At 38.7% G+C, this 19,799-nt stretch overlaps 2 protein-coding genes across 4 annotated transcripts in view; both read right to left on the reverse strand.

The window, feature by feature from the left end:
• Nucleotides 1-15,572, reverse strand: part of SLC12A6 (solute carrier family 12 member 6) — an 83,378-nt gene extending 67,806 nt beyond the window's left edge. For 2 of the 3 annotated variants that reach the window (XM_031453362.2, XM_031453360.2), the window contains exon 1: nucleotides 14,065-14,354. In XM_031453362.2, the coding sequence (XP_031309222.1) occupies nucleotides 14,065-14,335 (271 nt within the window). In that variant the 5' untranslated portion in view covers nucleotides 14,336-14,354. Of the gene's footprint in view, nucleotides 1-14,064; nucleotides 14,355-14,476 lie in introns of those variants that run through there. The other variant, XM_031453361.2, reaches the window with a different exon arrangement.
• Nucleotides 15,573-18,756: 3,184 nt separating this feature from the next.
• On the reverse strand, nucleotides 18,757-19,576 carry NOP10 (NOP10 ribonucleoprotein). Its single transcript, XM_010981156.3, has 2 exons — nucleotides 19,430-19,576; nucleotides 18,757-19,131 (listed from the first exon to the last, which is right to left on the reverse strand). Exons 1-2 carry the CDS (start codon nucleotides 19,481-19,483, stop codon nucleotides 18,991-18,993), a joined length of 195 nt encoding a protein of 64 aa, XP_010979458.1. The 5' UTR covers nucleotides 19,484-19,576; the 3' UTR covers nucleotides 18,757-18,990.
• Nucleotides 19,577-19,799: the final 223 nt, after the last annotated feature.

Here is a 19,799-nt window from a genome sequence, read left to right on the forward strand (position 1 = left end):
ATCTGTCTATACCTTTTCACAAAAATCTCTCTAAATCTCTCTCACACACACACAAGTGTGGAAATGCTGAGAAAAAAAAATGGATTCTGATTTGGAAACAGATTCAAATCTTATGAATCTCTCCTAAACTCCTGCAGTTTGAAGATACAACTCAGATGGCCTTATCCACTAGAAGGATCTAGCCACACTTGAAAGAACCTCTAGAACTGTAACCAAGTAATAGTTTTGTGCTTACAGTATCTGGTTGACTATAAATGATATTTTTACAAGTAATAGTAAAGAAAGTGAAATCTACTTCCAAGCAGTTGCTTCTAATGCAAAAATTTCAAAATATTTACAGTGAAATTCTTATTAAGTCCCTGTAACCACTCATATCAGTCCTTCTCAAACTCTTCTAGAAGACTGAAAAGGAGAGAATACTCCCAAACTAATTCTATGAAGCCACCATCACCCTGACACCAAAACCAGGCAAAGACACCACCAAAAAAGAGAATTGCAGGCCAATATCACTGATGAACATAGATGCAAAAATCCTTATCAAAATATTAGCAAATAGAATCCAACAACACATAAAAAAGATTATACATCATGGTCACATAAAAAAGATTATACATCATGATCAAATGGGGTTCATCTCAGGGACACAAGGATGATTCAACATACGCAAATCAATCAATGTAATACATCACATCAACAAGAGAAAGGACAAAAATGACATGATCATCTCCATAGATGCAGAAAAAGCATTTGATAAAATTCAACACCGATTTATGATAAAAACTCTCACCAAAGTGGGTACAGAGGGAACATATCTCAACATAAGGAAAGTTATACATGACAAACCTACAGCCAGCATAGTACTCAACGGTGAAAAACTCAAAAGCTTCCCACTAAAATCTGGGACAAGACAAGGATGCCCACTATCACCACTCCTATTCAACATAGTCCTGGAAGTCCTAGCCACAGCAGTCAGGCAAGAGAGAGAAATAAAAGGGATCCAAATTGGAAAAGAAGAGGTAAAAGTGTCATTATATGCTGATGACATATTACTATATATAGAAAACCCTAAAAGGTCCATACAAAAACTACTGGAACTAATTGAAGAATTATGCAAAAGGTAGCAGGTTACAAGATTAATGTTCACAAATCAGTTGCATTTCTTAACACTAACAATGAATCAGCAGAAAAAGAAAGTAAAGAAACAACAGCACCCAAAGTAATAAAATATCTGGGAAAAAATCTAACCAAGGAGGTGAAAGACTTACACATGGAAAACTATAAACCATTGATGAAGGAAATTAAAGAACACTTAAAAAAATGGAAAGATATCCCATGCTCCTGGATTGGAAGAATCAATATTGTTAAAATGGTCATACTGCCCAAGGCAATCTACAGATTTAATGCAATTCTTTTCAAATTACCCAGGATATATTTCACAGAACTAGAACAAATCATAATAAAATTTATATGGAACCACAAAAGACCTAGAATTGCCAAAGCATTACTGAAGAAAAAGAAAGAGGCTGGAGGAATAACTCTCCTAGACTTCAGACAATACAATAGAGCTACATTATCAAGACAGCATGGTATTGGTACAAAACCAGACATATGGACCAATGGAACAAAATAGAGAGTCTAGAAATGAACCCACAAACTTTTGGTCAACTCATCTTCGACAAAGGAGGCAAGAATATACAATGGAATAAAGACAGTCTCTTCGGCAAATGGTGTTGGGAAAACTGGACAGCAGCATGCAAATCAATGAAACTAGAACACTCCCTTACACTATACACAAAAATCAACTCAAAATGGATCAAAGACTTAAACATAAGACAAGATACAATAAACCTCCCAGAAGAAAATATAAATACAAGTAGAAAACTAACTACATTCTGCTTTAACTTTCTTGATCAATATAAATTTTTGAAGAACTTCAGGCTACCAAGGTTAACTATGTTTTATCCTCAGATGCAAACCTTTGATACTCCTTATTATATAAATCTTATAATAATAAATCTGTAATAATTCATCCTATTACGAGAGATGTTTGAAAGGAAAAAGATTTGAATTATAGAATTATTTACAATATGTGAATTACAGAACTTCTAAAAAAGTATAGAACTTCCAAAAATTTTTAAATTTCTTATCTCGAAATACGGAGGGAGGAAAGACGTCGTATGTGTTAGAGCAGCAATTCTTAAGAAAAATACGAGTTGCATGGAGGGCTAAACCGCTCCCCGCTCCCACCCTCCATTCAAACATTCACCCAGCCAAGGGGCTAAGGTAGTGGGTAGGGAAATGCTGCCTCCCACCCCCTTGAGGGTGGTATCAACATTTACAGGCTAGGCAAACATTTGAAAGGCTGTGAACCATTGCTTTATTACAGTGCTTTGCAAATTATCTCTGGTAAAGAACTATTTTTCTTTAAATTTCCAATTCATTGTGGGCTAAAAATTTCGCAAAAAAAATTACTAGAAAATGAAATACACAAAACATAAATTCCAATTTTATTATTAGATTCAACAGACATAAACTTCTCTAACAAACTGCTATGCAAGGTTCTAAAAACTCTCAAATTTCTGAACTTATCTCCTCACAGGTAATGAACAACTCATGGTCCAGCACCATCTGCATACAACACTCTGAATGGCTGTTAGAGAATGTTCTAAACATCTTACTAAAGGAGGATGAGCAGCTCACTACTTAATTTAGAGCTATAGCTGGTGCCTAAAAAGTATACAGATTCTCATTATGTATATACATTTTCCCATCTATCATACTCAGCAAAATCTTATTCTCCCTCAGATACTGGGACAGTAAATATTAATTTAAAATATAAAAATGATAAATTCTAATTTTGCCTTATTATGTAGAAGAATCAAATGAATTAATCAATCACTTTGATGAGGACCAACTATCATAGATAGGCTTAAAACTTCTAGATCCCCAAATTACATAATACTGTCTATGAAAATGGAGTTTTATATAATGGCATCAGTAATGACTACATAATACATTTTAAGACTAATAACTGAAAGATAACAAATACATAAAAGACATTATTTTCTGATGGATTTGTAGTAGTATAGAGTAAGGATGACAAAAGAGTTCTCCAAATCAAAGCATCAGAAAAAGCTTATGCTTTACCAAGGTTGAAGGAATCGTGCCTTTATTCATTATATATCTGAGTGTTCACTATGTGGCAGGAAACAGGAATGCAGTGGGGAACAAGACACTGTTCCTGCCCTCCAGGAGCCTGTAGTCTTGTTATCCAATTAACTATATCATAAAAGGCAACATAAAACCAGGACTGTAAGTATGATACAGTATGACCATAGAAAGAATCTTAAGAGCACAACACGCTGCTACCTTGCCCAGTTACTTCTGCAGGGGCCTAAAGTTGTGAGTCTTCACTAGAGGAAATAAGGTAGTAGGATGGTTGATAGCTACCTAATTTGACAGCTGTGCCATCCATTTTGGCTACTGATCCAAATACTAAAGAATGGCATTATCAAAAGCTTCTTGGTACTTAGAGCCCTCAGGCTCCACTGTTATCTTCACAACACTGTAACTCCCTATTTAAGACTGCCTATCTCAATGTCATTATCACCCAGGTATGTTAGGACCCAAGAATCGCCAACCAAAGAGGAGGCCCTGGCAGCTATGAGCATGGACTACTTGGTAACTCAGAATGTCATTTCTGATGTATGACATTTCATTCTTTTATTATGAAAGACGGTAGATGGGCTTCTAGTCAATACTACCAATAGTGTGTGGAAAACAAAACTGATGTTGAGCAACATACTGTTAAAACTTGGGATATATTTCTAAAAATGTAAAAAAAAGGAAAATGAAAACATAATTCAAAACAAAATTTTTTTGTTAATTTTCACCTCAGAAAACAAGTGCTTTTATGTTATTGCTTCCTTCTTCCCCTGCAACAAAATTCCATTTTAAAAACAGATCTACTGAGACTTGAGTCAAAATATGAATATTCATTAACTAAATCAGTAACTGTGTAATTCAGCACTATTGCACTGCCGTAGGTATTCGCACATCATTTGTGTAAAAGAAGTGAAATGCACATTTTTAGGTCAGATTTCTTTTTAGGAACATGGAACCTTAAGTTAATCAGGAAACATGTCATTTTACTACCTTTAAAAAAAAACCCACAAAACTATTTCCTTTCATGCCCCCAATGCCAGGCAAAGTAATTGCAAAAATGTACACAGAACATAAAAATTGCATTTCCTTATGCTTCGTCTACTGTATCACAGAATTGCAGCTTAATAAATGGTTCAATGGAGCCAAGCACTGTTAGTAGAGCAAGTGTACTGATGAGAATATACATATAAGAGTCATACACATAGAGTTCATATAATTATTCTTCATCACTTGTATGACCTTAGGCAGGTTACTTAACCTTATCAGCTTCAGCTTTCTCATGAAGAAGAAATCCCATCTTAGCTCAGGAGAAAATGACTTTTTTTTGGTGGGGGGGGGTGGTGGGTAATTAGGTTTGTTTGTTTGTTTGTTTGTTTAATGGAGGTACTAGGGATTGAACCCAGGACCTTGTGCATGCTGGGCATGCACTCTGCCACTGAGCTATATACCCTCCCCCTGAAAATGACTTTTTAAAAAATGAAAAAAATATCAAAACTGATGATTTTTTAGCAAAGGAAAGAGAATTAACCTCATCTAATAGGGAAGAATGTTTTCTATTTCTTATTAATTCTTAAAATTTTATTTGTAAATTAGCACACTGCTAAACTAGAAAAAATAAATCAACCGCATAATTATTTACATGTATATTAAGATATAAATTAGCCATTGTGAAAATAAGTATTATTTCTGGATATAAAAAAAAGCTTAATGTAAATCAATGAAGTTAGAACACTCCCTTCACATCATACACAAAAATAAACTCAAAATGGCTTAAAAAAACTTAATATAAGACATGACACCATAAACCTCCTAGAGGAGAACAAAAGCAAAACATTCTCTGACATAAATCGTAGCAATGTTTTCTTAGATCAGTCTCCCAAGGCAAAAGAAATAAAAGCAAAAATAAACAAATGGGGTCTTATCAAACTTATAAGCTTCTGCACAGCAAAGGAAACCATAAACAAAATGAAAAGACAACCTACGAAATGGGAGAAACTATCTGCAGATGATGCAACTGACAAGGGCTTAATTTCCAAAATATACAAACAAGTCATACAGCTCAATATAAAAACAACAATCCAATCAAAAAATGGGCAGAACACCTAAATAAACATTTCTCTAACGTAGACATACAGATGGTCAACAGGCACACGAAGAGATACTCAACATTGCTCATTATTAGAGAAATGCAAATCAAAACTGCAATGAATTATCACCTCACACTGGTCAAAAGGGCCATCATCTAAAAGTCTATAAATAATAAATGCTAGAGGGGGTGTGGAGAAAAGGGAACCCTCTTACACTGTTGGTGGGAATGTAGTTTGGTGCAGTCACTGTGGAGAACAGTATTGAGGTTCCTTAAAAAACTAAAAACAGACTTACCATATGATCCAGCAATCCCACTCCTGAGCATATGTCTGGAGAAAAATATAATTCGAAAAGATACACGCAACCCCATGTTCACAGCAGCACTATTTACAACAGCCAAGACAATGGAAGTAACCAAAGTGTCCACTGACAGACGAATGGGTAAAAAACATGTAGTATACATACAAACGTATATATGTGACAGAATATTACTCAGCCACAAAAAAGGGTGAAACAATGCCATTTGTAGCAACATGTATGAACCTAGAGATTATCATATTAAGTGAAGTAAGTCAGATGAAGAAAGATAAATATTATATGACATCACTTATATGTGGAATCTTTAAAAAATGATACAAATGAACTAATTTACAAAACAGAAAGATGCACAGACACAGAAAACAAATTTATAGTTATCAAAGGGGAAAGGGTGGGGGAGGGATAAATTAGATGCGTGGGAAAAACAGATACACACTACTAGATATGTAAAAGGTAAATAACAATGTCTTACTATACAGCACAGAGAACTATATTCAATATCCTGTAATAGTCTATAATGGAAAATCATCTGAAAATGAATATATATATAAAAGAATATATATATATACTGAATCACTTTGCTATACACCAGAAACTAACATAACATCATAACTCAACTATACTTCAATTAAAACAAAATCCCTTAAATGTTAAAAGCAAAAGCTGTCAAATGAAGATAAATTTCAGTTGGATTCAATTTCTATAGCTCCTCAAAGTGAAAATGTACATGTGTATACAAGAATTAACATTATTATTAGAGTTTTTTTTTAAATTAGCAATATGAAAAATGAATACCCTTACCCCAAAAGTAAAAGCAGACTTGTCTGATAAAATGAAGGAAATTCAGGTGCCACTTTGTCAAGAATTAAAGCTATCTACCAAATGGTTCCAACTGTAAACAGATGAACACTATCAATTGAGTATCTTGCCTGGATTTCTCAAGATCGTAAGTAACATAGTAAGGCTTAGCAATGGAGTAATAAAAATGCAAAGCAGAAGCTGCTGCTGATTAATTTAGCAAGGAAACTGGAGACTGAAACCCAGCTCTCAGCAAAGGTAACAGGAAATTTAAAAAACCAAACAACAAAAACTAAAGTTAGGATTAAGACCTAAGTACACCTGCCATTTCCTGATAGCACAGCTTTTGTTCTCTATTTCTGTACTTTCCAAGTACAAAAACTTCACTCTTTTTTCAAAAGCTTCACTTTTCAAAAGAAAAAAAAAAAACTTTAACCCATACATGTGTTCATTTAAAGATCCAGAGGTAACTTCAAAATTTCAAGTTTTGCATAGCCTCTCAGATTGACCTATTTGTGACACTGACTTGATTCTGAAATCTTGGTAACTATAAGTTCCTAAAATTCTTCAAAAGTAAAATGTACCTCCATTTCAGAAATGTTAAAAATATGACAAATGTACACCTGAAACTAACAATATTGTAAATCAACTAGACTTCAATTTTTTTAAATGTGACAAATGTACACCTTACAACTGAGCAAACGTGGTAATAATATTTCCTATTAATCGACTATTGAACTTCTGCAGTGAAAGCAAGGTGCTGTGTGTGAGTGTGTGTTGTATGTTCTGCAGTTTTGTGCTCATATCTTTATACATAATGGCAGGGATCCTACAAAGTACACCAAAACACTAATATAATAGCATTTTAATGGAGAACATCCTCTTGGTTCTCCATTTACTTATAAAATGTCATTAAAATAATACATTGTTTCATACATTCAGAAAATAAAATACTTTCATAGTTTGTACTACAGTTCTCCAAATTTTCATACCTATTGGTAAGAAACATATCACCAAGAACTTAAACACATATAATTTGCATTACTGAGTCAACAAGCCTAACAGGTGCAGCTGTGCAGACTGTCAGGCCAAAAGGACGAGGAGGTGGGGACTGAGATCCAGTCTGCTCTTTTCCACTGAAGCTTGGAAGGGGTGCCATTTTAGAATCTGCACAAAGGTCTAGCTAGTACAGAAGTGCTTATTAGGCAGAGTAGGCAAAAAGAGCAGCCACGATCCAGAAGTTTACAGCAAAATGTTGTCCTTACAGATCAGTATTAGACGTGTCTCCCTTATTCTAACAGCCTTAACATGAAAAAGCATGACTTATTTATAAGATTCTTAGGTCCCCAGGAGTGTCCTTTTCCTTCTTTCCCATTTCAGCACAGGTAATATCAAAGTAAGTTTATGAGACTCTGGAATCAAGAAACGTGTCGCTGACAGGAAACAAATGAGATCCCTGATGGAAAGAATTAGTGAGGACACAGAAGGGACCACTGAAGATACAAGACCAGAAGTTGAAGCAATCACCTTACCAATCACTGATATTTAATCAAATATCTAGAGTATTCTAGGATAGACTATAAAAGAAAGTACTTTCTATTAAAGCAGGTTTCTTAACTGCAGTCCAACCTTCTAAAAGTTTGTATTACAAATATTTTCAAATACACACAAAATCAGAGAAAACACTAAAATGAATCCTCATTACCTTTTACTCCAATTCAACAATTTATAAATGTTTGCCAATCTTGTCTATCTCTCCTCAACTTTTTTTTTTTTTGGAGAGGGGAAGGTGAAGTACATTTCATTTCACCTGTAAATACGTCAATATGTATCTCTATAGATAAGGCCTTTACATTACCACAATGTCATAAATATACCTAAGAAAATTCACGATAATTCCTTAATATCATTTAATAGCAAGTACATGGCCATATTTCTTGATCTTCCCAGAAGTGTCCTTTTACAGTTGTTTTGTGCACATCAGGATCCGAAGTCCACGCATTTCATTTGGCTGATGTGCTTTTTATCTGTAACAGCTTTCCCTCCCTTTCCATCACTCCTCCTCCACCCGATGCCATTTGTTTGTTGAAGATTCTAGTTATTCAATAAAATTTCCCACATTCTGGATTTGGTTGAATGCTACTTGTGATGTAAAGTAATAAATTATGAAGTTTAATCATTGGCTATGGACTAGAAAGAAGAGGAGAAAAACACTTGGTCTGTAACCAAAATGTTTCACACAAGTGATATCTGTCTTAAAAAAAAAAATCTACCAGAGGATGCTACCACACAAACTAAGAAGATACCAAATCCATGTGCTTTTATACAGCTATCCATCTTACTTCCTTTGACAATGTTTTAGCTCCCTATTAGTGTGCCAAAGTGAAATGTGGCGATGAAAAGCTAATCACGTGATCTAAGAAAGAAATGGAAAATTTTGTTTGAGCCAAATATGAGGATTATAACCTGGGAAGAGCATCTCAGAAAGCTCCGAGAACTGTTCCACCGGTTAGAAATCAAGGCACAGTTTTATAAGTTTTTTGAGACAGAGGGCTGTACATCAAATGACATATTATTGACAGTTTACATAATTGAGATCTAAGCATCATCCTGGTGGGTCATGTGACCCCTTACAAGATCAAGAAGGAATGTTATCTTTTAGGGAGTTGATGCCAAGAGAAAGCTGCTCTTTATGGTTTAGCAGGTGTTCATGCCGATGGGGGAGGTTTGGTCGATGCATAAGGCAAATACACAATGCACAATGGAGAGAGAGGAGGCCAAAGGGCAGAGAATTCTTTATGTTTAAATTTTTCTTGTCTTGCCATAAAACATGAATTTTATTTCACAAATGGATAATACTCAATAACCATATAATATGAAAGGTATATTTAAAAGAAGGGTAATAGTCACCTGCAACTGGCAATACAATGTAATTCACTGATTTTTGTTTCAGGCAAAAAAACTAGAATTTTTTTTCAAAAGTATAAAAAAAAATGCTTGGTACTTTGAAACATATTCTTACATATATATAAAAAAGATAGCTTTCCAACATTATTCTGATTCTTAGTCAAACATTACTCTATTTAACCCTAGTATGGGAGGCTGATGTGACGTACTGATAACACACAGAATGGGGAGATCAGCTGAGTGGGCTAAACCTCCGTGTGCAATGTGATGGCTCCAAGTGTAGATAAATACTGTCTAAGACCTGCTGGCCTTTAAGGAAAAGCCTGCTGTGTCTTATCCACTTGGTGAATGTCTGCTCACTCTCAAAGCCCAGCTCATGTGGGAAAACTCTTCCCATGCATATAGTATTAATCACTTTTGAGTGATGGTCCCCAACTCTGGCTTTATATTAGAATCAGTGGGATAGCTTTTAAATACTGTGGACAAAGAATATCGCCTGTCATATCAGTAAACAAAAGATATCAAGGCTATCAAGCCGTCAGCCACTATAGCCACCCTCTACCTGAGGGTGCACCCTGAGGGGATTCAGGATGGACAAAAACATGGTAAAGGCCCCAGACAGCTAAGGTGCATATCAAAGGAATCATTTCAATAAGCCCAGACTCTTGCATCTTCCCACACATAGAAAAGCCCTAAATTCATTAACTTGAGATGTCTGGTTTACTTTAATTAGCAGTAATCGTTTGATGTTCCGACTACCTGGGTTTTTTTGCAAAAACTTTTATATATTCTGGCTCCTCCCTTACCTCTTTAGAACAGTCCCTCAGAGCTATCTGAGAGGCTGTCTCCTGGACGTAAGTCCTCAGTAAGTGTGCAGAATAAAACATAATTCTCAAATAGTAGGCTGTGCATTTTTTTTCAGCTGACAATACTATGTGCTGAAGATACAAAGACAGCTTTGTGTCCCTGTCCTCAAGAACCTTACAGACTAATTGAGAAAGATAATATGTAAGCAACAAACAAAAAACCCCCAAAATTTAGTGAAATAGGCAATATAATAATAGTCTCTATAAGAGATACAGGGACATAAAGAACTGATCTAGTCTATCTGAGTATGGGGTTGCATGAGAAAAGGTTTCAGAGAGAAGATGACTCCTTGAAAGAGGGGCTGATCTACATTATTTTTGCATGTCTACCAGCTAACACCCCTCAATAAAAACTTGGTCACTGCCAGCCTCAAGGTTGGTACACTTAGAGCTCCTTGACTCAACTGGCTTTTATTTTTACTCCACTTCAGAAACCCACTCCCAAGACTTACACACTAGATCATGTTAACACAGGAACTGCCCCACCTCTGAATCCATTCGACTGTCTGATCACACTCTTCCCTTCTACATGTTTCACCACCACTTCACCTCAACTCCTCCAGTCTCTTGGTGCCTCCATTTTACCTCAGTTCATCAGTTTCCTTTGCTGTGTCTTTTTACTGTATTATTCCAAAATTTGCTGTACTTTTTTTTTGTATTTTTCTGTATACTTCTATTGCTGCATTTATCATACAGCATTATAATTTACATGAAAATGTGTTTGCTTTCTCTATTAGATCATATCTTTCCTTAGAACAGTTACTGGATTCTTTTTTTTCAGTCCTGCATCCTTAACACCCAGGATGGAGCCTGACCCATAACAGGTGCTCAGTAAGTGGTGAAAGTGTTCTTGCCATTTTCACCACTATTTCCACGAGCTCTCCAAAGGCAGAACCTATATTTTACCTGAGTATTTCCTGCAATTCCTACTAAAGTGCCTCACATTTATTAGAGCTTCAGGGAGCACTTGTTGAATTGCACAAGGCTGAAATGTATTATACCCTGTATAAGACATATAAAAATGTGCTCTCCGCTCTCTTTTGGTAGTATTATTTAAACAATCATTGAAGTTAACCAAATGGTTATAAGGCAAATGTAAAACATGTTCATCACGGCAGAGGCAAAATGACATAATGGAGAGCCCTGGACAGAAGTCAGGAGGCCTGCACTTCAGTCCTGGCTCTGCCACTCATAGTCCACAAACAACCATCTCTGTAAGACTTAGTTTCCTCCTTTATTAAAATGGAGTTTGACCAAAATTTGATTCCTGATCATCTGAGGTTCCCTAACTAACATGCTATGCCTCTTAAAAATTCGTTTAATTATAAAAGTGATACACTCTCAATACAAAAAATTGTACATGCCCTTCTGAATTGTTTAGACAAAGGAAAATTCCCACTCTCACTCCATTTTCATAACTGTCCAGAGGTATCCACTCTTAACAGCTCCTTCTGTATCTTTGAGGCATTCTTCATGCATAAGCAAGTACAGTGCTGAGATTGTTGATTTTATTTACCAACTGGATAGTCCCATAAATTCTAATGGAACCTTGACAAAATGAAAGAGAACTATAAATACTTTGATAGCAGAAAGATAATTACTACTCAAAAGGCCAACAGAAGAAAAAAATTAAAACACAGTTAGAAATGCGTATTTAAAACTTGATGTGTCACCTCCCTCGGTTGTGCAATGCAAGGTAAGTAAAAGGTACATGACAAGATAAGAAACTTAAGGTGGGAAGAGGTATGGGAGGTATGGGAATTGTGGGGAAAGGAGAATCATACCAATGTTGCAAGCACTGAAGGAATGTGGAAAGGGCCAAAAAAAAAGTCAACAGAATTCTGTACGGTAAAATAGCAAACACAATTCTGAAATACACTACGAGCTTAAGGAGAGAGTCAACTGTAGAAAAGGAAGCAGTTGTTTTCCTACACTAAATCCAGCCCAGAGACAAATGTAGATTAACATATGTCCTTGATTTTCTTGACAACAGCATCCTTTGAAGATCTACATCTAAGTTTAATAAGGGCATGTACATATTACAAGGCCACAGGTGAAATAATTAGATTTCTAATCAGTTCCTTCTGATGGTGGAGAAAATATATCATGGGATGATTGTCATCCTAAGAATTTTTTTAAAAGATAGGAAGAGAAAAAGTAGGTCATTGGGAAAGTAGAAAACTCATTACCCAAGAATACTCTAGGGAGAAGTGCGATCTAATGGCTGGACTATTAATTTCCCTTTCACCTAGAACCAGAGAGTATTTAAATATTAAGGAATGTGTTAGAGAGCCAAGCTTTGACTTCTGTACCCACCTAAACAAGATAGGTTTCACCTAGACATTTCCCCAGTTTTACCCCTATGGTGTAAAACGATACCACTCTAGACTGCAAAGAATGGTTATAGATAAGAACAGCAGCCTGGTCAAGGCTCCAGTTCTGCAAGGCTAATCCAGGACTGAAATAAATCCACTTTTAAAGACAGAATACAAATACAATTCCTTAATATGTAAGTCACAAACCTAACAACACTTAACTATAAATTACCTAAGGACACAATTACAACATTAAAAAAATTAACCCGGTTATAGTCTTTACCTGGTATTTTTACAACCTAAATACATTATAATGGATAAGAACTAAAACTACAATTTATAATTAATTTGGAGAAAGAGGAAATGATAAATTATTTTTTATTCCACAATTTAACTTTAACACCATGGTACATAGTGCAAAGTCTGTTAAGAAGTTGAAAATAGTTAAGTAGATTAGTCAAGGATAAGTGAATTCTAGGACCAGAAACTTGACCAAATCTACCTTGTTTTCAGACATTGAAAAACACAACAGAAATAAGGAACCAAAATCATTCTGGTTTCCTGCACCCTTTAGGTTAGAAGGAACAATATTTTACGACACCGGAAAAGGGCAAGTCAGTGGTTGAAGCTAGGGTTTTCAAATTTGGGCAGAATATCACTTTAAGAGCCTTTAAGATTCTTAAGTTTTCACTGCCAAACAGATCTACATTAGTTAGAACACAGCATAAAACTAAATATATAAAGCAGTACGGCATTTCTCAAGCTTTTCTACTTCAGAGTCCGAGAAATGTCATGACCTCTCGGTTTTATCTCACCTCTCTCTTCCATCACCTCTTTATTACTAAATCCAATGAGAACCTTCAAGCCAGCTGACACAGATTGGTTCAGGAAGCTAAGGTCTGCAGTGGTCAGTATAAGTCAGAAATGGATTGCGTGCTATTTCTTGACAACAAAGACTCAGTACTCAGTACATTCCATCTAAAGTTCAAAGTGAAAAAATTATGCGGGAACCAGGCCCTAAAAGCCTCTTTAGAATTCTCCATTCCACAGGATAGCCCACTCAGATCCACCCAGCCTCCCCCCGAGTAAGTTTAGCTACTTGAACCAGTGTCTCTGTAAAATATACATTTAAAAAAAGAATTTTGTGATACAGTATCTTAAGTCTTTACAAAAAAGCCAGTAACTAAGATATGATCAATAACTACTCATAATTGGCCTTAAAAAGCAAACTGTAATAGTTACAGCCCCAAAGCTAGCACTCCACTAAATTTTACAATTTAGGATTCCCTGTGCTGAAGAATTATTAAATCCTTTGATACTCATCCATAACCAAAATATCCACTGGAATTCTAAGGAGGCCAAAATGAGGACGCCAAATGCACATCTACTTGCCTTCTTGCCATATACCTTCCCACACGTCAAATTACTATTGCAGAGAGCCACTGAGCTAACTAACCATTATTCCAAAAGGTTCCTAAGTCTCTGAAAAAGAAGTACCTTGGTTCCTGATGATTATTCTGTAATGGAAAAATGATCTCACAGTGTAAAGTCATCCTGGACAAATAAGCCAGTAATGGCAATATTCTGTTATCTACATTTCTACTTACCCTCAGTAACATCCTGGGGGTTAGAAGTCCGGTCACTGGCTGGATCCAGTGCAACGGTTGCCAGTGAAGTGGTGGCTCCAGACATCTCACTCATAGGCTCACTACGACTTGTTTCAGGCACACTTTCCCGGGAGCTAAATCTTACTCGGGAACTGGATCGAGAGCTGAGGTCCGGGCTGGTGTCTGACAAACCTGGAATGTCATCGATCTTCGTTGGTGTCACCATGAACCGAACTGAAGCCATCTTGGTGGTGGTTTCTGGAGGATGCATTTTTCCTTTATAAGGGCAAAAAAAAAAAAAAAAAAAAAAAGGACACCCCCCCCCCCCGCAAAACCCTTCCTCCTACGCTGGCTACTTCTGACTGCAAAAACAGAAAAGATAACTTAAAAAAAAAAAAACCCCGTCAATTACCTTGATTTACACCACCCAAAAAAGCCCCAAATCAGAATCCTTCTACTCAGAATTGAAGGGGGCTGTCCTAGAAAGTGTGCTACCAATAGCTGAAAAATATTTAAGGAAAAAAAAAAAGTCAAAAGGATGCCAATCTCGTGTAACTTCGTTCCTTCAGAATTAAGAGATATCTAGTCATCTGCCCTGGTCCAGGGCTGCGGGCTCTGTGTCATGGTCTCAGAGAAGCAGGTGACGAAGCCTTGCTGCCCTCGACCCTGAGGTTTCGGTCGAGGTAGTTAGTCTTTATCCGTCAATGTCCCACAGCTAGTTGAGCAAAGTGCGCACAGGCCCACACTTAGCAAGCGAAAACAGCATAGATTAGATTGCGAAACGGTGTACACCCGGCCACCTGTTGTGTATCAGGTGAATACCCCACAGGTCTGGCTGGGAGGAGGTGTGTGTAGAGCCACCCGATGTTTCTGAGGCCGATAATCCACTGGGGTTTGGAGGGAGAGGTGCGCACGCATAACGGGGAAAATATCGCACACTACGGGTGGATGAGAATGAGAGAAGGGTGAGCAGAGGAGGCTGCAGGGGCAGAGCGGATTCCTGCCTCCGAGAGGTCTGCGGGGGTGGTCCGCCTGCTCTTCTGGCAGAAGGGTCCCTGGGATCTGGGAGGAGGCGGCTAGTGGATGAGACTCCTCGGACTGCAGTTCTGGGTCGTGGCAGGTCGCTGCTAGTCCATCAAGTCCCCGGTCGGCTCGCCGGGTTTCTTCTGCGTTTGACAGGACGGGCCACCCCTTTGCCGGAGGCGCTTTCTCCCCTACCAGGGCCCGGGCGCAAGGTCAGCGCCTTGCTGCTCTTCCTTCAGGTCCTAAGAGAAGAGGAGCCGGCCTCGCAGGCTGGCTCCGGCTGAGCAGGAGGGAGCGGCGAGGATGAGGGTAGGAGGCGGTCGCAGGTGCGGGATGCCGGCGCCAGCTGATGAGGATGCGCGCGCAGCTGTTGTTTACCAGCGGGTAACTGTTTCCGAGCCGCAACGCGCGCAGGAGGGCTCGGGCTGCTGCCGGGGAGGGCGCCCCCTCCCCGGCCAGACGCTAGAGCGACAGCTACGTGACCTCGCCGCCCCCGGCCCCGGGCCCGGCGGGCTCTGCCCGCACCGCCGCAGCCCCTCCCTTTCCTCCCTGCTCTTTCCTCATTCGAGGTTAACGGTCCGAAGAGAAGCTTAGGGGAGCGGTCTGAGGGCGGCACCGTCCCGCGAGCGCCCGAAAGCCCCGCCCAGTCTCTGCAGCCCGCGAGGCGGTGGCGAAGGCTGCGCGCATGCGCTCGCTCTAGTTGCAGCTGGACTTGCCTCGAGGGGCGGGGCCTAAAGTGGGAAGCCCGGAGCACGACGGGAACTGTAGTTGGGTGTGAGGGCCTGAGTTGCATGCACCTGGGAAAGCACATCCTTTTCCTCTTGGTCCTGCTGTGTTGCAAACTCACTCTGGAAGTGGAGGTATCTCAGGGAGCAGGCGATGCCTCATGCCCTCAGAACCTCAAAGGCCATCTCTCTTTAATAAGAGCGTCCCTCGAAGTAGCATTCATAATTTCTTTAAAAATCAGTACCGTTTATCTAGGTGTGAGCCTCATTGGAGTTTTTAAGTAGTGGCCTATTCTAAACCATTGTATGCTCAAATTTATACACACTTTGTGCCAACTGTTTTTCTTTTTCCTGCCCTTTGAAAAAAAAATGCTGTCTTTCACAATGTACACACCTATCGAATCACTTTGTACACTTTAAAATCGGGGGAAAAAATACTGTGTTCATTTTTTAATCAGACTGAAATTTCCATTAAAGAAACCGCCTAATTTTAGACCTGGAAAAGATACTGAAATACTTCCTCTTGACTCCACTCCCAGTGTTTTCGCTACTACTGCCACCAGAATATTTTTCTTAGCATTTTATTTAATGCATGAATAGAGGTGTTTAATAAATTTTGACTCATCAGTGTTTTGCTTAAAAGTTATTTCCTAGAGCTTTGATCAAGACATTTGAATTCAACAATCTGGGCCCTGGCTTTGCTCTGGTCCTTGCTCAGCATAAGTGGAAATGCTTAAGATCATCCTTAGCAATAGATCACAACTCTAAGACCTGAACCAGGAAATTCCCTTTTATCAAATGACACTTAAAGTCCAAAGTCTGGTTAAAGAGATCCAGGTAACAAAGTGAGAAATAAATTTCTACTTAAAATGTACATCTCAGAGCTGTGACTGTTGATTCAGGCTGACAGCTTTCTTACTTGAGGAAGCAAGAAATTTACTTCCGAGGGATCAGTTTTCTCTTCAGGCAGGCCATTCAAATCTTACATACTTTCCTTTTATAAAGACATCCTGTATTTCTCCAACGTCGAATTTTATTTCAAACCACAGTGTATTTTCATTCACTTTATACTATACTTAAGACTCTTCCCCCATTTCTGAGCACATCTCAGATGTTAATACCCAGATCTCTTAAGGAAAGTCTTCTAGGGCTATTTCCAAACTAAGTCTTCTCATTTCAGTCTACACAATAGGTAGCATGGAACAATGCTAATCCTTTTATTTTGGGGGGTTGGGGAAACTTACAAAGACAGAATAGCAGTCAACATCTTTTTAAAAATGGTAGAATTCCTTTATTGAGTTTGGTGCTTAAAAAACTTCCAAAGCAAATCCTTTTTCTAGGCATTTGCAGAATTTATAACACTTCTTCAATCATTATCCCCTAATAAGATAGGACAATTCTTTAAAATCCCTCAGCTCCAATGTGAAGAACCCTGTAAGTAAATAGGCTAAGAAATAAAAAATTGACAGGAAATAAGTATCTTATTTCCCATTCCCATAAATTTAAGAAATTGATTTGAAAATCATCTGTCTTCTATTAACTATGACCCAAGTATAGAGATTCTTTTTCTTATCAGTAGTCAACAGCTATCCTGAACTTTTCTGCTGGGATGGACAGACATCAGAGTCTAAGTGAAACATATTTACCCCTTTCCAAGCCAGTCTTGATAAATCAAATTTGTGCTGATTTGTTACATTTGCTTCTAGAGTCTAGAACCTTGATGTGGTAGAAAAAGAAGATTGTAATTGGAATATAGTCTCCACAAAGCAATTTTAAAATCAATAGCACTAACCGAATGTTCAAAATCAATGTCAAACATTGTAAACTGACTATACTTCAATAAAAAAAATACATACAAAAAAATTTCAATGTCAAAAGCTACAAATAAGAAGATTGGGAAATGAGTTGATTTACTTGATAAGGAGAGGGAGAAGCAACCTAGCATTTCTTGAATGCCTATATACAATATTTTGCCTCAACATCTCTCTAATCTGAAGTAATTGGGTCGAAAATTTAAAGTTGCCCCATGATAAAAGCGCAGGTCCTTAAAAAAAAAATCTTCCAGGACTAAAAAACAAAAAAATCCTAAGAGCTGCCTGAAAAACAACAAAAATCCGTTTGAATCTCTATCTCATCTTCTAAATTAAGACCCATGTAGAGTTCCGCATAGCAGCTAGCTACCAGAGAAAACAAAGTTAGGTGAATGTAAGAAGAGAATTCCTTGATAGAGAGGACTAAAAGCTGGGGAAGATTTCCAGAGGGGCAGTAAATATATATAAAGGCATTCTCTTTTTTTGTTGTTGTTGTTAGAGGGGAGATAATTAGGTTTACTTATTTATTTATTCTTAGAGGAAGTACTGGGGACTGAACCCAGAACCTCATGCATACTAAGCATGCACTCTACCACTTGAGTTATACCCTCCCCCAATAAAGGCATTCTCATTTACAATGGTTGGACACTGTGGACAAAACTTAGATATATTAAGATCCACCAATGAATCCTATTAATTTTGGAGTTGGAAGAGAACTTAGAAATGATTTAAAAAAATGGAACTAAACAAGTTTACTTTCTCAAAGTTACACAAAGAGGAGAGAATCCTGGTCTCCTGGCTTTCAGTTCAATGCCTCCCCTCTACAATACAGCTGCTATTACTTTTCAAGCAACTCTTCCATTTTGAGTCCAATGTCATATCAAGGGGCAAGAAATTACTTAAGTGACCAGAGGGGTATTCTTCAGTGAATGCTGACAGCTGCAGAAGAGTCCTTCTCAACTTCTCTTCCCCTTCCCCAGCACTCTCCTATGACTCACAGCACTACTCCTGCTACAGTAATCACCAGTTTTCCTTCCAAGAGGTCTCATACCCCTGGGGTACTCTTCCCTCTCATCTTCCTCGTTTTTGTTTTTAAACCACTCCTTTCTTCCCACAACATACAAGATAAGAGCTCTTTCAAATCATTTTAATAACCTGGCAGTGATTCAAAATATGAAAATTCAAACTTCTTCCCCTTAAAACGGGATGGTATCTTCACACAAACATGATCAAGGGCAATGATGAGACCGGATTCCAAAGAGCAAGGGCCGTAAGAAGGCTCCAAGGCTCACAGACTGAAGAGCTTGATTTCAGAGTCTCTCGAGGGCTAGCAGGCAGCAGAAGAGACACGAACTTTTAAGAGATCCTCAGAGGACAGGGCGCGGTTGCTGGGTCATGAGCACCTTGAAGCGTTTCTTGATGGTGATTCGATGTCTAGAGTATTTGTCGTCTGGGGAGAACCGAGCAGGATGGGCCGAGCAGGTCTGTTGTCCCATAGGGTCGAGTTTCTGCTCGAGAAGGAAAAAGAGAACATAATCTAAGGACTGGAGCGGTGGGAAAACCCAATCACTGGGGTCAAAAGGGAGATGGAGGGGGTATGGGGAAGGGGCCGCGCCAAAAAGGTGAACAGGAAGACAGGAGACGCGACGGTCAGATCAAGCAGTCATACACTCCTGCTTCTACCACGCCTGGCTCCCGGCTTTCCAGTTCCCCGCGGCCAGCCAGGCAACTCACTGGCTTGTCTCGACCGCTCCTCCCAACTACATTTCTCGCCATACTCTTTTACAACCTGTTTCTTCTTCTCACCTTCAGGGTATAGACCCGTTCTCCCTGATCGTTGAGGTAATACTGGAGAAACATTACCACGCGGCTGCCAAAGGTTCCAATTCCGTGCGCAGCTGCCTCTAACTGGGGTCCTCACGTGTTTGTCAACTTCCTTTCTGTACAGCCGGAAGCCTCGCTCTAGAAGCACGCCGGGAAATGTAGTCCAGTTTAGGCCTTTCTCCCCCTGGCCGTAAGGGCGCGCACTAGCGCAGGACTTGGCCTGTTGCAACCCAGTCGCAACCTCGCAGGGGTCGTAAGACAAGTGGAATGTGCCCACTGTGTGCCAGGCACTGCTATGCGTTGGAGGGGGGTAGGGATGGGTATAGACTGAACATTAACGAATAGAATCCTG

This window comes from Camelus dromedarius, chromosome 5, assembly GCF_036321535.1.
Source record: "Camelus dromedarius isolate mCamDro1 chromosome 5, mCamDro1.pat, whole genome shotgun sequence".
Lineage (NCBI taxonomy): Eukaryota > Metazoa > Chordata > Mammalia > Artiodactyla > Camelidae > Camelus > Camelus dromedarius.